This window comes from Solea solea, chromosome 18 (assembly GCF_958295425.1).
Source record: "Solea solea chromosome 18, fSolSol10.1, whole genome shotgun sequence".
In the NCBI taxonomy this organism is placed as follows: Eukaryota; Metazoa; Chordata; class Actinopteri; order Pleuronectiformes; family Soleidae; genus Solea; species Solea solea.
The window spans coordinates 16,424,071-16,442,248 of record NC_081151.1 but is presented as its reverse complement, the minus strand read 5'-3'; the positions used below and the strand labels follow the sequence as shown (position 1 = coordinate 16,442,248).

The 18,178-nt window shown below is 38.6% G+C and overlaps 2 protein-coding genes across 2 annotated transcripts; one reads left to right on the top strand and one right to left on the bottom strand.

Annotated features, from left to right (window-relative positions):
- The first annotated feature begins 762 nt into the window (after positions 1-762).
- vti1b (vesicle transport through interaction with t-SNAREs 1B) lies at positions 763-5,486 on the top strand. The gene is made up of 6 exons (XM_058615260.1): positions 763-1,005; positions 1,135-1,193; positions 1,841-2,038; positions 2,625-2,798; positions 2,997-3,058; positions 4,676-5,486. Exons 1-6 carry the CDS (start codon positions 909-911, stop codon positions 4,767-4,769), a joined length of 684 nt encoding a protein of 227 aa, XP_058471243.1. The 5' UTR covers positions 763-908; the 3' UTR covers positions 4,770-5,486.
- A 1,261-nt stretch (positions 5,487-6,747) lies between these two features.
- On the bottom strand, positions 6,748-17,456 carry arg2 (arginase 2). The gene is made up of 8 exons (XM_058615259.1): positions 17,068-17,456; positions 16,092-16,164; positions 12,026-12,200; positions 11,596-11,755; positions 10,959-11,053; positions 10,759-10,863; positions 7,782-7,918; positions 6,748-7,667 (listed from the first exon to the last, which is right to left on the bottom strand). The coding sequence occupies exons 1-8, from the start codon at positions 17,182-17,184 to the stop codon at positions 7,477-7,479; spliced, it is 1,053 nt and encodes a 350-aa protein (XP_058471242.1). The 5' UTR covers positions 17,185-17,456; the 3' UTR covers positions 6,748-7,476.
- Between the last annotated feature and the right edge of the window lie 722 nt (positions 17,457-18,178).

Sequence of the window (18,178 nt, the reverse complement as noted above, 5' to 3'; positions counted from 1 at the left end):
GAAAGTCTATTGCTATTAAAAGCCTAAAACATATTATTAATAAAGTGATAAATGCTAAGATTAATGAAAGGCTTTTTAAAAATTTTTTCAAACGTGATTTTGTTGGTTTAAATGTGTAAATAAAAGTATAATTTTAATTGCACTTAATGTAATTTCTTTTTGTGTTAAAAGATTATAATATATTTGTATAACAGGAAATGTTCAAAAATGTCCACCAGTGTCTCAGGTTACATTTATTTGATCAAATGAATGAATAAATGATGAAAAATCTCAAAAGAGGTCAATACAAAAATACAGAGCCAAGTAAATAATAATAATAATATTATTATTATTGTTATTATTATTATTAATAATAATAATAATAATAATAATAATAATAATAATAATAATACAAATAAAATAATAACAATAAACAGAAACGGTGACTACAAATTGAACTTAAAAATAAAATGAATTGTTGCAACATTAATTGTAATCAAGTAGAAGTAGTGAATCAATCAAGCATTTTGTATTAAAAATAAATGATACTCACTAAATAACTATATTTCCCAGCAAACCTCTGTGAACACCTGCCTGCGTAGCGCCTGACCAAAACTGCGATCGGCATAGATTTGTTTTGTTCGTGGTTGACTTTTCATTGTTTTTATTTTATTTGAGCAGTGTAAAAATACTTTTTTCCTTGAAATGAAAGTAGAGTAAAATATTATTAAAATCAAATAGATATCTTTTGAGTTTTTGGTCTGGCGTTGAAGGCACTCGGTCACGAGGACCATCATGCGGAAGAGTGGAAATCTGATAATCATCAAAGGCTAAACTAGTCTTAACGGGTTGTTTTTTTTAACGGGTGGGATTGTTATTATTATTGTTTTTTTTTTCATGTTTTATTTTGTTTAGAAAGTCAAGATAAAATGTCGTCGGAAGAGTTCGAGAAGTTGGACGACATCTACAAATCACTTTACGAGGAGCTAAAGCTAATTCCAGAGAAAGCGCTGAAAAGCTACGGAGGTAAACACTGTCATTTATTGTTGCTGTGTTTAACGTCAGCTAAAATCAGCCAAAGGACAGAATAAGTGCCTTATTAAAAGCAAAAATGTGCATTAAAACTGATTGTCATTTGCGTTGAATGATCCTCAGAGGAGAGGAAGAGGTTGGTGAGGAGCTTCGATGAGAGACAGGGGGAGGCTGAGGAAGTGGTGAGCTAAAATGATTGTTTTACACCTAATATTTTATAAATCGTGTCTAACTTATCAGTTTAGCTTAATTGTAATTGTCAGTTTTAGTCTAATTAGTTTGATAGTATTATACTCTTATTAGAAGAACAGAAGAATTTTACAAAAATCTGAATCAGCATCAGAAAGACTTCATTCAAGGCAATTAAGTTCTAATAAATTGTTTGGGTTAGTGATATTGGTCAGTTAGTGTTTTTTTCAAGTTCTCAGATTTTTCAGCTTCTTAAATGTGAATATTTTCTAGTTTCTTGACGACATATGACAAAGAAATCATGAACATGTAATAATCTTGATTTGTGGACAAAACATGATATTAGAGAACATCATCATTTAACCAAATGTGTAGTCGATTAATCGAGAAAAAAAATCGACAGATCAATCGATTATGAAAATAATCGATAGTTGCAGCCCTAGTGTGTATATGATTCATGTATTTGCTCTGTGACAATAAGCTGCATTTTATGGATGAAACAACTACTCAAGTAATCAGGAAAAATAATTTACCAATTATGAAAATGATCATAAGTCGCAGTCCTACTAGGAAATGTACTGAAACAAAACTGTATTATTTATAGCACTCTAAGTAACAAAACCGTCTTAACTGTCTCCAGTTGCAAGGAATGGAAGAGGAGCTGCGTGGTGCTCCTTCTTCCTATCGAAATTCGATGACAGCAAAACTGCGGCTGCACCGTCGTGATCTGGCTAAACTACAGAGGGACATGAAAAACTCTGCTTCGAGCTTTGGCTCCTCTTCACAGCCAGTGGGAGGAAGTCATCATGGCATCTATTCATCTCAAAACCAGCAAAGTGTGAGTGTTAGGCTATGGACAAGACTCCATATGTATATATATAAATATATATATATTCATATTTTACACTTTAATTAAATAACTAATACAATAGGTTATGTTTGTACATCTGATTTTATATCTGATCTGGTTTTCCCCCTTTTTTTTTTTGAAGGTGCCAAACCATCCTGACCCAATTCACAACCAGTATTATGCATGTTTTAAATAACCTGCATAAAATTTTGCAAATGTAATTAGCAACCAAAAATATATTTCCTGTGACCCATCCGTGGCTCCTGACCCAGTCTCTGGGAATGACTCCGGTAAAGAGTAGCAGCCTAAAAGCAGGAATCTTACATATTTTATGCTGCTTTTGTTTGAAGATAAATCCTGCGTAACTCCAGAAAGTCTTATTTTGTAAGAGACTGTGAAGACCTATTAGAGATACACATTTTACTGAGAAAGTTCACCCGAGTAGAATTTCACAAAACTAAACATCTAAGACAAGGACAAGAACTTTTTCTCTCAGAAAACAAATATTTGTACTTGTCAGAAAGATCATCGTGGTTTATTTGTTTATATTTGTTACTTTTGCTTATGTATACAGACTCACCTTCAGTCCCAGAGAACCTTGCTCCTCCAGGGCTCTGATTCTCTGAACCATGCGAGCCAGAGCATTGAACGCAGCCAACGCATCGCTGCAGAGACGGATCAGATCGGTACAGACATTATCGAGGAGCTGGGAGAGCAGCGGGAACAGCTTGACAGAAGCAGAAACAGAGTGAGCTGGAAGCTTAAGGCTGTGATGAGATGATATTTTAAAATTTAAATATGGGACACACAATTACATAAATGTAATTTAGCACAGTTATGTTTTGTATGCTCCTATGCCCAGTTGTGCTTTTCATTACGTCAATATTGGGAGCAGCTGTGAAATGTGGTTGTTTAAATCTCCTTTTTGTCTTTTGTTTTTGTGTAGTTGGTGAACACCGGAGAAAACCTCAGTCGAAGTCGGAAAATCCTTCGTTCCATGTCTCGACGGTAGGTGAAATTATTTAATGATTATTTTTCCTGTCATAAAGTAATTGATATACTATATAATATCACTGTTGTCAATGATTGAAATCAAATTTACAGAAGAAATGTTTCAGTTGTCTCTTGGTGTTCCTTCTGTGTTTTACTTTTATATGATGAAAATAATTTAAAGATCCACTGCGTAACATTTGGGAGGGCATTTTGGCAAAATTTGAATATACTACCCACCCATATGTTTGTATTTGTATTATTGCTTTAATTAAAAGTATTTTGGTTTTCATCGTCTCAGAATGAGCCTTCCGTACGTATATGAGGCCGCCATCTTGCGCCATCATGTTTCTAGTCCAAGTAGACGCATGTTTTAAATTTTTAAGCGGAAGCTAACTGTGCAAATGAAGAACGTCTTCATCCACATAAGTCTGATGCAAAATTCAAAGAAGGAGTAAACAGCAGGGGGAGTTGAGGAGAGGAGGAGAGTGTTATGAAACCAGTTTACAGTCTGACATTGTCCAACACTAAACGGACCGGTTTAATGTCAGACAATATTTTCACGGACCGGCCTTTATGGTGTGGTGGATAAATACAACATAATAAAATGATACGACCGGCATAAAAACTGGTATTTTTTAACTATAATAATAGACGTGAATCCATTGTGCATGCAACTTTATTAGCAGCGTCCTCGTAACATCACACCAACATCATAACATGAGTAACGGCCTCAGCCCCACACTCTCTGGTTGTAAAGGTTAAACATGCCTCACCATAATGCTAAACCACTGCTATAAAGCACTTGGGGAATGAAGTGTGTGGGAGTTGTTTGGTGCTCTTTACGGTCTCACCATTAGATGTTACTGAAGGCCCAGACACACCAGAATGAGTGCAAGGGAATCCGCCAAAAATCTTTTCATATCGGCTTTTTATCCACACGGAAGCAGCGTTTTGGATGTACTCAAAGTGATTCTCATAAAAAGAAAGAAAGAAAGAACACTAAATTATTTAGCAGGAATAAAATAAACAATCAAACAGTAAGGAAAACAACAACTTAAAATATGTTTTGGGTTTACTTTTAAAAACTTTCAGTTAAGGGATGGAACGCAAATCAGTGGGGAACCTGTTACTGAAGTTAGGAGGAACAAAGGAACGATCACCCCACAGTTTGTATCTTGGCCTGGGACAGCCAGTAGCCGTTGAGCCTGAAAGCTGATGAGCGTAGAACCCTCAGTCATTTTCACGCATCATTAAAATATCTGCTAAATCAGTTGGAGCAAGGTTTTAAAAGATATAAGCAAAATCTTAAAATCAATGCTAAAATTTACTGGCAGCCAATGAAGATGGTATAAAATGGGTGATGTGTTTGCATCAAATACACAACTTTTGCAAAACGCTACAGTGTTTAGAGTCGTGTTGGGGGGTTTCATGTGTATGAAGACATTTCTTGAAATGATGCTGTGTTTATGAAAGAATTTTCAAGAACGAAAAAAGTGAAGGATGGTGTGGGGAAAGTTCTGTTTCTGTGTGGATATGGCATAATTCTTGCACCCTTTATCCAAAATCTCATGATGTATGATTTTCTTGTATAGAACTGTGGAATAATGACCAGAACATTTTTTTTCTGTCTAGGTTGGTGACAAATAAGTTGCTTCTTGGTGTAATCATTTTAATGGAGCTGGCCATCCTGGGTGCTGTGATTTACCTCAAGTTCTTCAAACGATGAGTAAACTCCATCACCTCCACAGAGTCTTATTTTGAATGCTCTGGATCAAGGACGAACGGGATTCTTTACATCTCCCTCCATGCACTGTCCAGTAGCAATAACACTGTTCCGCTCTCTCCATCAGTTGAAACAAGGACAATGAGAAGACTCCGCTTTAAACCGAACCTTTACTGATGGTGGATTCTGTCCACGAACAGGTGAAACGTATTCATCATGAATAATGTCTTTAAACCTGTCAGTGGACCAGACCTGCAGGAGCCTTGTGGATTAACTGAAATTTGCACTGTTTTATCAGACTGTTATACCAGTGATGCCCCATGGGAGGGATTTCTTTTTTGGATATGTGTTCTGTTACAGATCCCAGACATGATTGTCTGTGAGGTTTAAGTGAAGTCAGCGTTCAGTCTACTCACTCTGTCATGTGAAGATTCTCTGGTGATAGTACTTGTGGCAAATAATAATAGACATCAACAACCTTCTCTGATTGCAATGCTTTTATTATTTTTGTTTAATAACTTGTTCAAACTAAACCAAAAGTATAATTTAAAAAATGGCATTAGCTGGATCTATTTTTGTCTTGGTGCCAAGTATCTAGAGACAGATGCAATGTTTTTCACAATTAATATTGAAGTCTAATCACTGTATAATACAAATAACACTATTAGAAATATGTCCCATTATTACAGGCTACCCATTAAAGTTAATCTCTCATTCCCAGTTTGTGTTTTATCTGTTCTTTCCAGGAAGGCAGCCAGGCAGGACAAATTAAAAATATATATATATATAAGCTGTGGAACTGACGTCATCGGAATTATTTACAGGCCAAAGCCCAAAACCAGGCCAGGTTAGTGCCGGGCATAACACTGGGTAAACAGCATCTGTTACTATGGAAGTAATTCTCACATAATGAGTGATAAAGTTGTTTTTACTGCTGTGTTTTTGAAGTGGCACATCTGCCACAGTGTTGTTCTTCCGCATAGATATCATGCCCTGCTGGAGTGACTGGTTTTGAGAAAGAGGTGGAGCATCATGGTAGGTGGTGTGTTTGTTTTGCCTTCACTTTCCTATTAAAAAACAAACAAAAAAAAACGATTTTGCAGTTTTACTGGTTGAACAACTTAATTTTTTGTTAAGCAACTAATCGTTATGTAATGAATGTTAATATAGGCCAAATATTGGCCTATAGTTTTCCTTGAAGTACTCATCTGAACCATGTTTAATGGAAATTCAAGTTTGTCATGTTCGTCACACAGCTTATAGTTACCAACTTTATTGCTATGGAAATTTGACACAGACAATCCTGGTCACTTAGACCAGTGTTTCCTGCACTTTTTAAGTTGGGACAAGAGCATCTGCATCATAGAATATTTCAGACTATGTTTTACTTAACAAACGAAAAAGTCCTTCACACTGTCAAACTTGTATCTACAAATTTATTGCTGTGTTTTATTACTGAGAAGGCATCTTAAGGAGTGGCCTTTACACATGATCAATCACACACTGGGATGACATTTGTTTTCTCTTTTTAGTGTCAATCATACCGCAAACAATTTTTTTTCTGCCCTTTCTGTAACGCCTAGTATTATTTTGAAAACTTTCATTTTATGCATGTCTTATTATGAAATCTTAAGTAAAAGGCAAATGTTAATAATACATTCATTTAAAAAAATATAAATGAATTATATTACATTGGTGAGGAAACTTGGGAATTGTATCAGAAAATGTTTTATTTGATTCAAAAATGCTATGTGAGCTATATGGATTTTTTTAAAGGAATAAGTGAGCTTTTGTAAAAACTGTATCAAACTGAAACCAGTCTCTGTATTATAATGGGTTGTTTGGTTGGGTCGATGGGTTGTTAACAGAGTGAGCTAATGTGTTTTTAAACAAATACACTGCTCAAAAAATGACTTTCTGTATCTTAAATGACTTTGTAGCAAAACCAAGGAGACAGTAAGACGCCTGTACACACAAACGATAAATGTAAACACGTTTATGGGAAACCAAAATATAAACTCTGTTACAAGGACAAAACTTTCAGTGGCTTCATCACATGAGACATAGACAGATGTGTCTACAAATAGTCATTTCTTTCCACAGCTTTTGTAAGAAAAGCTAGAAATCAATCAATACTTAGTCAGGAAATCTATACATGCAGTAGTTCTAGTACAAGTACTGTTCCAATAGGTTCACTATGTAAATACAAAAACTCCTTCAGTAAATTCTATTACTACGTCTGGTCCAAAAGTGCACACTCATCATTACTAGTTTTTACAACTGGCACAAAGCAGTTTAGACAGTCCATGTAGAGGACATTAAACTAAGTCTTGATTTATCATGCCTTTTAAAGGCAGGTTCAGTCTCTTGTACACCAACCACATAATAAACATGTGGCAGCCGTGTCCTGTAATACTTAACTTATTACTTTATCGACACAATAAGTTAGTATTGCAGTTAAACCGAGCAGTATCACCATCAACACTTGTAGTAGTCTCTTCATTGAGGGCTTTTTTGGGGGTGAGCTTCTCTCCACAGGTGTGTGAAGCCCTTGCACCGGTTTCATCATCAAACACTACAATAAACAGCAAAAAGACGGAAACAAAAGGTTTTCTCTACTGTTAGAATCAGTCTTTGCAGTCCTCAGTTAAAACTTGCGGGAATGCTCACGGGATGATGTCCATAAAGTTCATAGCTGCGATTCCTGGTCTCAGAGGCGGAGCTGCTCTGTGTCGTCCTTCGCCGCTGGAATCTCGTCGATGGACACGCGAGCGCCCTCTCTCGTCTGTCCGAGAGATGACGCGATGACGTCAACCGCTAACGACGCGGTGGCGTCCACGGCTTCGGGGTTGGCCCCCAACACGGGATTCACCTCTACCAGATCCATGGCTGACAACAGGCCTGCGCGTCAACACAGTCACAAGTTAGATACTGAGAACAGATGTAAGTCAAGTACACAGTCGGACAACAAAAGCATCTGTTAGCTTAGCATGTTTTTTTGTAGTCCCTCCGCACCTGTATTATGGATTTCCTCTGTGAGGTAGATTCCCTCCCTGTAGGTCAAACCTCCGTTGACTGGAGTCCCTGTGGCGGGAGCAAGAGACGGGTCGAAGGCGTCGATGTCAAAGCTCAAGTGGATCGGTCGCTGTTTTCTGTTCAAGGTGAGAAAATTCAAGTGTGAGACTTCGATACAGAAATAGGCAACAATGTGACTTTATCATAGACAATGACATTTGCTAACTATTAAAGCTGCTGTTACGACAGCTAGCACTGATACCGAGTATTCTACAAAACTTAAGTCGGCAGCCAGACCTCCACCAATATCTGGTGGAGGTGGAGGTCTGGCTCTATCTAGAGGTGGAGGGGAAAAGTTAATAAAGTTAAATATCGCAATATTTTGTGTGGTGATATATCACTTTTGAAATGAGTTTATTTTTTTGCATATAATTTATTAACTGACATTCAAATAAAAATGGACCTTTTTGTGGATTTGCATAAAAAAAAAATCATTTAATGTTTTAGTACACTAGATGCTGCCAAGTGCTCACTCTCACTAAAGCTGTTGTGTGAGTGTATCCAGGGATGGGCAGTATTTCTAATACATGTATTTAAAATACGTATTTCAAATACAAAATACTATTTTGTAATTTGTATTTTATTGAGATGATGAAAATGCCTTCGTATTTTGTATCAAAATACTTCAGTGTTGTGTATTTTTGTATTTTCAAAATACTGTAAAATACTTTCTGCTATGGGCATGCACATGATTGCACTCACAACACAAAACGTACAGTGCTGCAGATTGAGTCAGGTACTTGGTACTTTGTCCTTACCTGTCAGAAGTTGTTTCAAAGCAAGTTGAGCAACCAAATTGACCTAGTTTATTTTAGTAACACATTTATTCTCAACCATGAATCACTCTTTTTATGGCATGTTCCTGTTCAGTGTAATTTTAGGTGTTCTTTGTAAGGCTAGGCTATTTCACTTTTGAATTTTAGCTGCTAACTAACTCGCTGTGTTAGTTTCACTCTCTTTGATTTCGCCAGTGAACATTCAAAGAATCACGTTTTTAAAGTTATTGTTGTTACACGGTTTCTGTTTGTTTCATGTAGCCTATAGCCTACATAGGAGTTGTGTATGTCATTGTCAATATGTGGTTAGGGTTAGGGACACTGGATGAAATCCACGCCGAATATGGGCTGTCACATGAAGGTGTTGTTGCTACAGTAACAGACAATGGGTCCAATTTCGTCAAAGCATTTAAAGAATTTAATATTTCAGCAGTGTGTGTGGATGAGCAGAGTCAAAACGATGGAGAAGATCTCTCATTTATCGCAATAGACTCTTCAGACTCCGAGGAAAATGAGACTGGCATTATTTTACCAACTCATTTGCGATAGGCGTACCATACTCTAAGTCTGGTTGCGAGAATTGATGCAAAAAAGGCCATGAAAGAACACACTAGCTTGTCGTGTCTTAACAACTCTACAATGGGAAAATGTTCTGCACTGTGGAACGCAGCAGGAAGGCCTAAAAGCGCTGAAGTGGTGTCTGCAGTACTGAAATTCAGGTTGATTTCACCTTGTGCGAAGCATTGGAACTCTCTATAGGACAGCCTTCATCAGCTCTGCAGCATCCACAAGACACTCCATGATCTCATGACAGAGTTAAACCTGCCATTGTTTAAGGATGCAGAGATGGAGTACATTGAAGAGTATACCAAAGTCCTGAAACCCCTTGCAGAGCCAGTCACCGTGCTATTACGCAGAATTAATTCCAACCTTATTTGCAATAGAGGCTAAGCTTGAAGCTCTGCATGCCAACAACCTCCGTTACTGTTTGCACCTTCTGCATGCCATAGTGGATGGTGAACGAAGCGATCCTGGCAAGTGTGACCCATCCGTACTTTAATATGCGCTGGCTGCCTCCACATATGGCAAGTAAAAACAAATGAAGTTTATATTGGGATGTCTAACATGAGGGGTCAGCATATCTAATCTGTAGACTGATTATGGAAGGAGTCTCTTGCTTTCAGATGTTTTTCCAGATACTGTGCACAAGTGAAGGGATAGACGAAAAAGGCTTTTAGAAAGAAGTATTTTGTAGTATTTTGAAAATACAAAAATACAGTATTTTATTTTGATACATTTTTGGCTGCTGTATTTTGTAGCTTATTTTGATACATTTTTAAGGTGGGTATTTTGTATTTTATTTGGAAATACATTTTGATGTATTTGTGCCCATCCCTGAGTGTATCCCACTATATCATTTAGCAAATACTCAGTATTTTTGCAATATCGTGATAATATGGTACTGTAATGTCCACCCGTAAGTATATTTCTATAATAAAGCTTTTCTTATGTAATAAAAGAAGCCGCCATCTTGATCCATGTGTCTTCGGCAGCCCGAACAAACTTGCAGTTTCGGTTTCACCCTCATAAACCACACACATAAACCAACAAAGACAGCGGTTCTCACACTTTTTATACCAAGTACCACCTGAGAAAATATTGAGATCTCAAAGTAACACCATTATCACCAACATTAAAATACAGTGGTGTATTTATAATGAAATTAGATTAAGATGGAGCGAGCGATAAGATGAATCTAATTATTATTTGTTTCATTTTCTACACACTGTGGTCAAAATTCCTCCTCCACTCTGATCACACACTCTGGTTCATACAGTAGAACAGTATTTCTGATTTTCCTCCACCAGAAGTACCACCAGAGGAAGTCCACGCGTACCACAGTTTGAGAACCATGGAACTAAGAGAGTTATGAGCAGGTATTTACATTCTTTCTGGTATGCGCAGGCCGCCACATGTTTGGGAGAGTGAGGAGTGAGTGGAGGAGTTCTCCGTTTGTTGCACTTCGCAGTCTCACCATTAGATGTCACTACACTCTGGACCTTTAAGTATATTACACTTTAAAAAGAATCACCCAGTCATGAACTGTCTAATGGAGGGATGTCATTGTCACATTGATGTACCTTGCCATAAGATGGTCAAACGTGGCTTCCATCACCCTTTGGATGCCAAGTCTGTCAATGTCCCTCATAGTGAAGTACTGGACACCCAGGTTCTTCAGGAGGTGGCTGCAATAAACAAAAAGAATAATCATTTAAAAAAAAAAAAACCTGCTTCACATCAGCCACATGAGTTTAAGTGATGGACTTGTGTTTTTACTCACTACTCTCCAGGGTCCACGTCCCGCAGACCGATGTACACCAGGTCCCTCGCAGAGAGGAATGGCTTCAGCCAGGAAAAGCCGGGCAGCGCTGGCATCTGTGATGGACAGAAAGCGATACTGGAATATGACTGTGGTACATATGAAGAGACAGGCTTTACACTGTTGCAGTACAGTTAATACATGATTACTTTTTAAGGTCCCATGTGTTACATTTAGGAGTGGACATACTACACTTTGCGTGATTTAGGTAAGGGGTTTGCCACCATCTTGTGCTGCTATGTTTCTGCACCAGCCCAAGTGTGTTTCTCATTTTGAAGCTGGGGTTTAAAACATGACTTTGCCCAAATAAAGTCAATGCATTACCCCACAAAGACGAAAAGAGGAAACGACAGGGATTATGAAATAGTGGAGAGAAAGTGATGAAAGAATGGTGTCGCCACTATCTGTCATCCTTCTTCTTGTAAAAGAATAATTTCATCGTTTCTGGTAAATTGTAGGTGACTGTAGTCCCCCCCCCCCCATGCACTCATTATATATATATTTTTTTTTTTAATTTCATGGTAAAAAAAAACAAAACGGGGGTGTTATTTGGATGAGGAGGCTTGCCGTTCAATGAACATGCCTTCGTTTGCCTTACCTTGTCTTGCAGTTCTTTGAGCATGAATGCCACAGGCTGGCCGTGGAGATTTCCCGACGGAGAGGTCATGGGTGTGTTGATGTCTGCGTGAGCATCGACCCAGATGAGACACAGGTCAGGACACTGCTGGGCGTGGCCACTCACTGATCCAATGGCAAGGCTGTGAATGGAAAAAGAACAGCGTATACTTTTAAATGCAGATGCGTAGGTCTGTCGGGAAGGTCGGTTGGTTGGTAGGCGGGTGGGTAAATACTGTAGGTAGCAAGGTAAGTGATAGGTATTTAGGTATTTTGTCTGTCCAAAAAGGTGACAAAAATTCTTCTTTGACAAGGCTAATTGATTTAGCTTATGTATGGGCTGACTTAGCAGTTACAAGTGCATAACGTTATGCTTTGTTTCTGCACATTCCAATCCCCTGAGATAGTTTTACCTGTGATCACCTCCGAGCATTACGAGGGTGTGGCCCGCACCGATAGCCCTGCTCACTGCTCCAGACAGGGCCTTATTTGCCGCACCCACTGTACGAGGGGAATTCACTTCCATGTACGGTTCATCTTTCTCTGGGTGGTGAAAGTTGAGGTCGCCAAAGTCGTGGACCGAGTAATCTGTGGGAACCGACAACAAGCTGCCATTAGAAGATATGCCACTTTTTGCAGAGTCACTCTTTTGGTGCCGTTTCAAATCACTCAGCAGGGGTCGAATCTAGGATTGCTGTTAATGGAAACACAGCTATCCGTGGCATGGATGGAATGCGGCATGTGATGCTTCCTAACAATCTCGTCAATCACCAGGTCACCGCCTTGATGTCCATGTTTGTGTCATGAGATTTACAGGCGTCACTTTGAGCTAGAAAAGCCAGCAAAATGTCAAGCCTCTCTAGCAGGACGTCACGTGCACCGGTCTGGCCTTGCAGTCTGAAGACGCCGAGTCATTTGATGCCAGTGGAACATTTGTGACGGAGCACTTTCCATCTGATGGGCTTCTCATAACGGCTTCAGTTTCACTCAGAGCAGTTCACCCTTTGCTTAGCTGGTCACACAATTTGCCGACTGAAAACTATTTCCAGTCAGTTTGGGGGGGGAACAGACTGTGAAGTAAACAAGTGATGTGATCCACTATACTGGGGGTTCATCTGGCAATGTGAGCCCCGATGGCAGTGTCGCATTACTCTGCTGATCTAAGGGGAACCAGTGCAGTTTGTTGCCATTCTTAGACGGGACAGGAATAGCCCTTGTCTTGTTGCAATCATGAGCACCTATTGCAGGACAATTCAAAACAACTGTTACAGCAGTGACACCCTGTTCTGTCAAGTTCAAGTTCACAGACGCTTGATGTTCACAATCAAATCCCAGTCATTACTGATTTGATTATATTCTTCTTCTTTTTTTTTACAAGAGCAGTTTCTTTACAACTAGAGAGTGCGACGATTAAGAGACCCAGTTCGTGTTTGGTTTCATGTTAACTAATGACAGCAGCTATAGTAAACCTTTCCAGTGCTGCCAATTCGACATCAAGACTCCAGCAAGCAACGCTAAGGTGGAACATATGCTGAGCCAAGCTAGAACTGTAAAGTGGAAAAGTGCTTTTAGTATATCTATTTTTATCTTACATTTCTGCCAAATGAAAATAATTTCACCTACATTTTACACACTAGGCCTTTAAAACTACAAAATATGTTTTAAATGATGTCAGATTTAACACCAGCACTATTGTTTAAATATAACGTGCACTTATCCTATGGAAACTAAACTTGACTTTCACGCACTGTGGTAAACTCTGTGTACTCCTTTGTCATCTGTCAGTGTCAGCTAACACAATATAGTCACACACCTGTTGAGGACATGATAAGGGAAGACAGGACCGCACGTGTTACGCAACAGCTCGTTTACATGAGCAGATCCGCAGCCTGAAGGCCTGTATCCAAGCATGGCATCCATCAACCGGTAAACATAAGCTGTTGTGCAAGAACATGACCTCCTCCAGCTTTTAATTGGCTACGCCGCAGACACAGGTATTTGTGTCCTGTCACATGCTTGCATGATCCATCATGTTGGTGTGCAGGTCACACAGAAATAGCACCAACAATCACCAAACAGTTTTTCAAGTATGAGCTGTGGTGTTTTAATATCTAAGGTATTGTTTGTCCTAAGTGGATTCATAGCAACATTATCTAACACCTGATAACCTAGTTTTTCTTTTATCTCCTGATGCTCTGGAATGGACACGTACAGTGTGCTGTTGTAGTTTTAGTGACCTTGTTAAGGCTTGTAGTGGTTTTATTTTCTTTGGACACTTAAATTCTTCCTTATGATAATACTGGATTCACTACACTGTGGTTTTTTAATGCACATCTTATTGTAAGACTAACCTGTTAGTTCAGCCATTCTTCTTTTTTTGCGTATTGAGATTATATTTTATTTTTCACTGCCTTGTCTATGCGGCTGTAACGCTGCAATTTAACTAGATTAACTAGAATATCTTTATCTCTTTTGCAAGTAAAAGTAACAAATAGTTTTACCTTTTGGGAAGTACAATAAATATCCCTCTGGGTAAACTAATAGTATTATCTTAATCAAATAAAACATTAACTCATTGGTTGAATCCCTTCTGATTTGGGTGGTTCTCAAGTGCAGGTCCGGGGACCGAACAACGGTCAAATGGTCCATGAAACGTTCCCAGGTGAATCCATTTAAATGATCATGATATACTGTATTTAGGTCTTTAAATTCATTTTAACTTTATAATATGCACCAGTTCATAAATCCTAAAAGTCAAATAAATACCCATTTAGATTAACTTCTAATAATATTATCTGAATCAAACAAACATTATAAATTCATTATAAATGAATAACAACACGGTATAGTATTTGTTGGACTCACTTGTGGCTCTCAAATGCAAACACACAACAATCCCTTATTTATCATAACTTGTTGAATCCCTGTTGTCGGCCTTTATCTTTATTTTTTGCTTATTTTGTTTAACAAAATGCTTTCGGACAAATTTCAAAGTCATTTTTAGTTTCTAATACGAAATGGCTCATAAATGACTCTCTATTTTAGCTTCATCATCAAATTTAAATCAGGGACATACATGAAGGTTATCTATTTATCTTGTAAGGGGTTCTTAGCTGTTTAAAAATAATAATAATAAACACGTGGAGTGTTCCGTGACACCATATTAATCTGCACTGTCCTTGATATTGATAGCGGATTTATCAGTGTCTCGACTATAAATAGACTTTAAGCCGCCTGAGCTGATTTTATAGTGTCCTTATCTCAATTACAGCATGCAGCAGCTTGTCTTTTACAAATTCATAAATTTTTTTGTTTGGCTCTCTTACTCAAGTCTTCAATCCTTTCCATACAAATGCAAACCCGTTGAACCCATTCTTTCTGACTGAGGCGCCCTCCGTCCCTCCCAGTGTCTGCACCTCCCTTCTTTCCCTTCCCTTTGTCTTGCTGCATAATGAGAGGGGAAATCAAACTGTGTGGCTGCAGTGCTGCAGGGGGGAGTCTGCCTCTGCAGTAGAAAATGTGCCGTCCTCTTCCTGCCTCACTCTGGCCATGTGCGACCTGGATGACGATCACGCCAGACACGTGGCAACCGCGGAAAAAGAGATGAGAGGAAATAACCTTGACTGATGCCGTCACCACCGAGTCATGTGTGTTTGGACTTGTGTGTATATATTTGTGAGGACCAAAAATAATAATCTAAGGGAACTGAGGGTATTTTTTGGACAGTGAGTTAGGACAGTGTGACTCACAACTCAAAAGGGCTATTTCCGGGTTGAGACTTGGCGTATGAGTGTCCTCACTGAGACTGCTGTTCAAGAATGTGTGTATGTGTGGGAGAGAGATGGAGAGCAGTGGTTTTCTCCCCGTATCGTTTTACTGTCTGTGTAATGGAGCAATGTGTGTAGCCACCGTTGACTCATTATCATAGAATCCTGCTTCATATTCAGTGGAGATACTGTACATTTAGTCTATTTAAAGGCATTCAATTGCATCATATATGTACAGTGTATACACATGGCAGCAACAAACACCACATGACTACATATATATATAGAAAGAGATGTTTATATTCACTGTCTCCTGCTGATGTAACCTGCTGACTGCAAACCGGTGGTAGAAGTTAAATCTGCTAAATGCTGCTGTGGCTTCTGTTCATCCAGCCATTCATCCATCCATCCACTCATCCATCTGTTACATAACTCCATCCAGCCTGTTGTCTCACCAGTGCAGACACTGTTCACACACAATCATGACCACAGCAAATTTGTCCTCCACATTTCTCCCATTTATGCAACACAACGTCAAATATGATTTTGACTGGGTCAACCAGACATTGCCAAGACCTTCTTTTTTTTTTTTAATTCACTAATCATCAATTTCTTGTGGCTGTTGACTGCTGAATCATGCATTCCGCAGAATAATCTCTTGTGTGACCCATCTGTGACTCCCGACCAAGTGTCTGGGAATGACGGCACCTACCTAAACCGGAGAGCCGCTCGATGAGTCCTGCTTCTCTGATGACCTTTGGCCCGTGTTCCAAACCTCTTCTTTTCTGTCAAGACACCATCGAAAATGAGTCGGATGAATCTTCAAGACCCATTTTAAAAACTTGGAATCACAGTAATAACAATATAATAAGTGCATTTCGGAGCAAAATGGAATGTCATTCACTCCAATTTTTAGAATGCTGAGCCAGGAATTCCCAACTGCTCTTAAACGTAGACGAGGGTTCTGTTCATTTTCAAAACAAGTAAATATTTCAGCATGTCCTCAATGTTATGATGTAGGAATTTAGTGAGATCGGCTGAAGATTGTAGGAGAAAATTGGGAAAAAATAGGAAAATAATTGTTGAGAATTAGCATTCCTAACTGAAAAAGAAAGAGGAAAAACTGAAAATATACACTTCTACAAAAAAATTAGTTTAAAAAGTTTTCATGGTGTTGCCTTCAACCCAGACGAGGGTTCCATTCATTTTCAATTGAAAAAAACTAAGTTAATATTTCCAAAAGTATAAATAGCAGAAAGAGAATCGTAGCCAAAATGTCCTTGAATGATTGAATAGTTCAATCGACTAAAGAATGTTAATAGTGACAAAATGGGAAAACAATTGTTGAGAATCTCAAACTTAGCACTCCCACTTTTAAAAAAGGAGGAACATATACACTTCTACTTGAGGGATGTAGTTCAGAATTGTAGGTTTTCAGCTGTTGCCTGTAACCTACGTTCAAATGCAGACGATGATTCCATTTATTTTCAATGAAATGAAAATGTTGAATATTTAGAGTAGTATCAATAACTTTAGAGTTATAACTCATTGAATCAATGTCCTGAACGACTGCGCAAAATGACGATGATGTGACATTAAATAAGACGTTAAAATATTGGCTGGAAAAGCTCATTCAGCAGTGATAATAATGATAATGAAGAAAGTGGCGATGACAAAGCGTTCTTTACCTGTCCTCGTGAAAACGGGGCGCCGAGTACAGCCACAGACTGAGCCCTGCTCTGCTGAGTGTGTGCGCGGCCGAGTAGATTTCTGAGAAGATGTGAAACTTGTCCTCTTAAAGACATCTTTACTACTTTTCTATTGTCTTTTTTTTTTTATATAGATATTTAGAGAAGAGAGTCCAGTCCAAATCGCACCGTTCTTCCTCGCGGACCAGGAAAGTCTGATGAAAGCGCCGGGGATGTTGCGCGTCCGATGACGCTGAACCGCGTCGGTTGAAGTGGGCGGTCCTTGAAAGACTCCCCTGCTGAATATTCATGAGCTGGTCAGTCAGAGAACTGCACCGTGAGAGGTTAGAGACGATCACAACAACAACAATCCACTCATAAAGTCTGTGTTTACACGAGGCGTGTTCGAATGTGACTTGAAATCCACGCGTTTATTGAGCCCTTTTAACCGGAACGTTGTGTTCCATATATAGCCTCTGACGTCATCGTGAAAACACACCTTCGGATCAGCCAATGGCAGGAGACTAAAGGAGTGGGTTCGTCGATTGGGCGTGGCTTAGAGCTATACTGCTGTTAGATTTTTTTTGTTGTTTTTATTTTTTTCTACTGCAGATTCATCCACAATGAGTGGAAATTTCCAGAGACGCAGTGGACTGTGGGATGATGGTTTGTTTACATGTAAGAGTCTGACCTGATTGTGTGAGTGGGTGTGTTCAGTCCACATGAGTCCAGCTAAGCCAAAACACATTTCTGATGTTAGGATAAGACACAACCATCTTTCATAATCTAAGCCAGAGTGTGTGTGTGTGTGCGTGTATGTGTGTGTGTATGTCTATATATCTATCTATCAATCTATAATAAATAACTAAAAATGTAAATTTGAATTTTGTGGGGAAAAAAAGGTATACATATTTTTGACATACATATGAACACTACCCACTTTTTAAAAGATAACAGTTTTTTAATCACGTTTTAAGTTCCACTGTACTTTTTTCAATTGCCAAATTAAATTTCTATCAATAATGAAATAAATCCTTACCATTTGATCAGGTACAAACAGAGCTAATAGGAACGTCTTTACAACTGCTGGGTTGTTTACAGGAAATTAATT

What these genes read in the sequence shown, in the direction of transcription:
- arg2 (XM_058615259.1), bottom strand. Translation starts at nt 17,184, where the DNA reads ATGTCTTTAAGAGGACAAGTTTCACATCTTCTCAGAAATCTACTCGGC. An exon ending in TCAAAGAACTGCAAGACAAG is followed by an intron (nt 11,054 to 11,595) that starts GTAAGGCAAACG and finishes TGTCCATCACAG; the next exon opens with ATGCCAGCGCTGCCCGGCTT. An exon ending in TTTGACCATCTTATGGCAAG is followed by an intron (nt 7,919 to 10,758) that starts GTACATCAATGT and finishes CACCTTGAACAG; the next exon opens with AAAACAGCGACCGATCCACT.
- vti1b (XM_058615260.1), top strand. Translation starts at nt 909, where the DNA reads ATGTCGTCGGAAGAGTTCGAGAAGTTGGACGACATCTACAAATCACTT. An exon ending in AGCGCTGAAAAGCTACGGAG is followed by an intron (nt 1,006 to 1,134) that starts GTAAACACTGTC and finishes AATGATCCTCAG; the next exon opens with AGGAGAGGAAGAGGTTGGTG. An exon ending in CTTCGTTCCATGTCTCGACG is followed by an intron (nt 3,059 to 4,675) that starts GTAGGTGAAATT and finishes TTTTCTGTCTAG; the next exon opens with GTTGGTGACAAATAAGTTGC.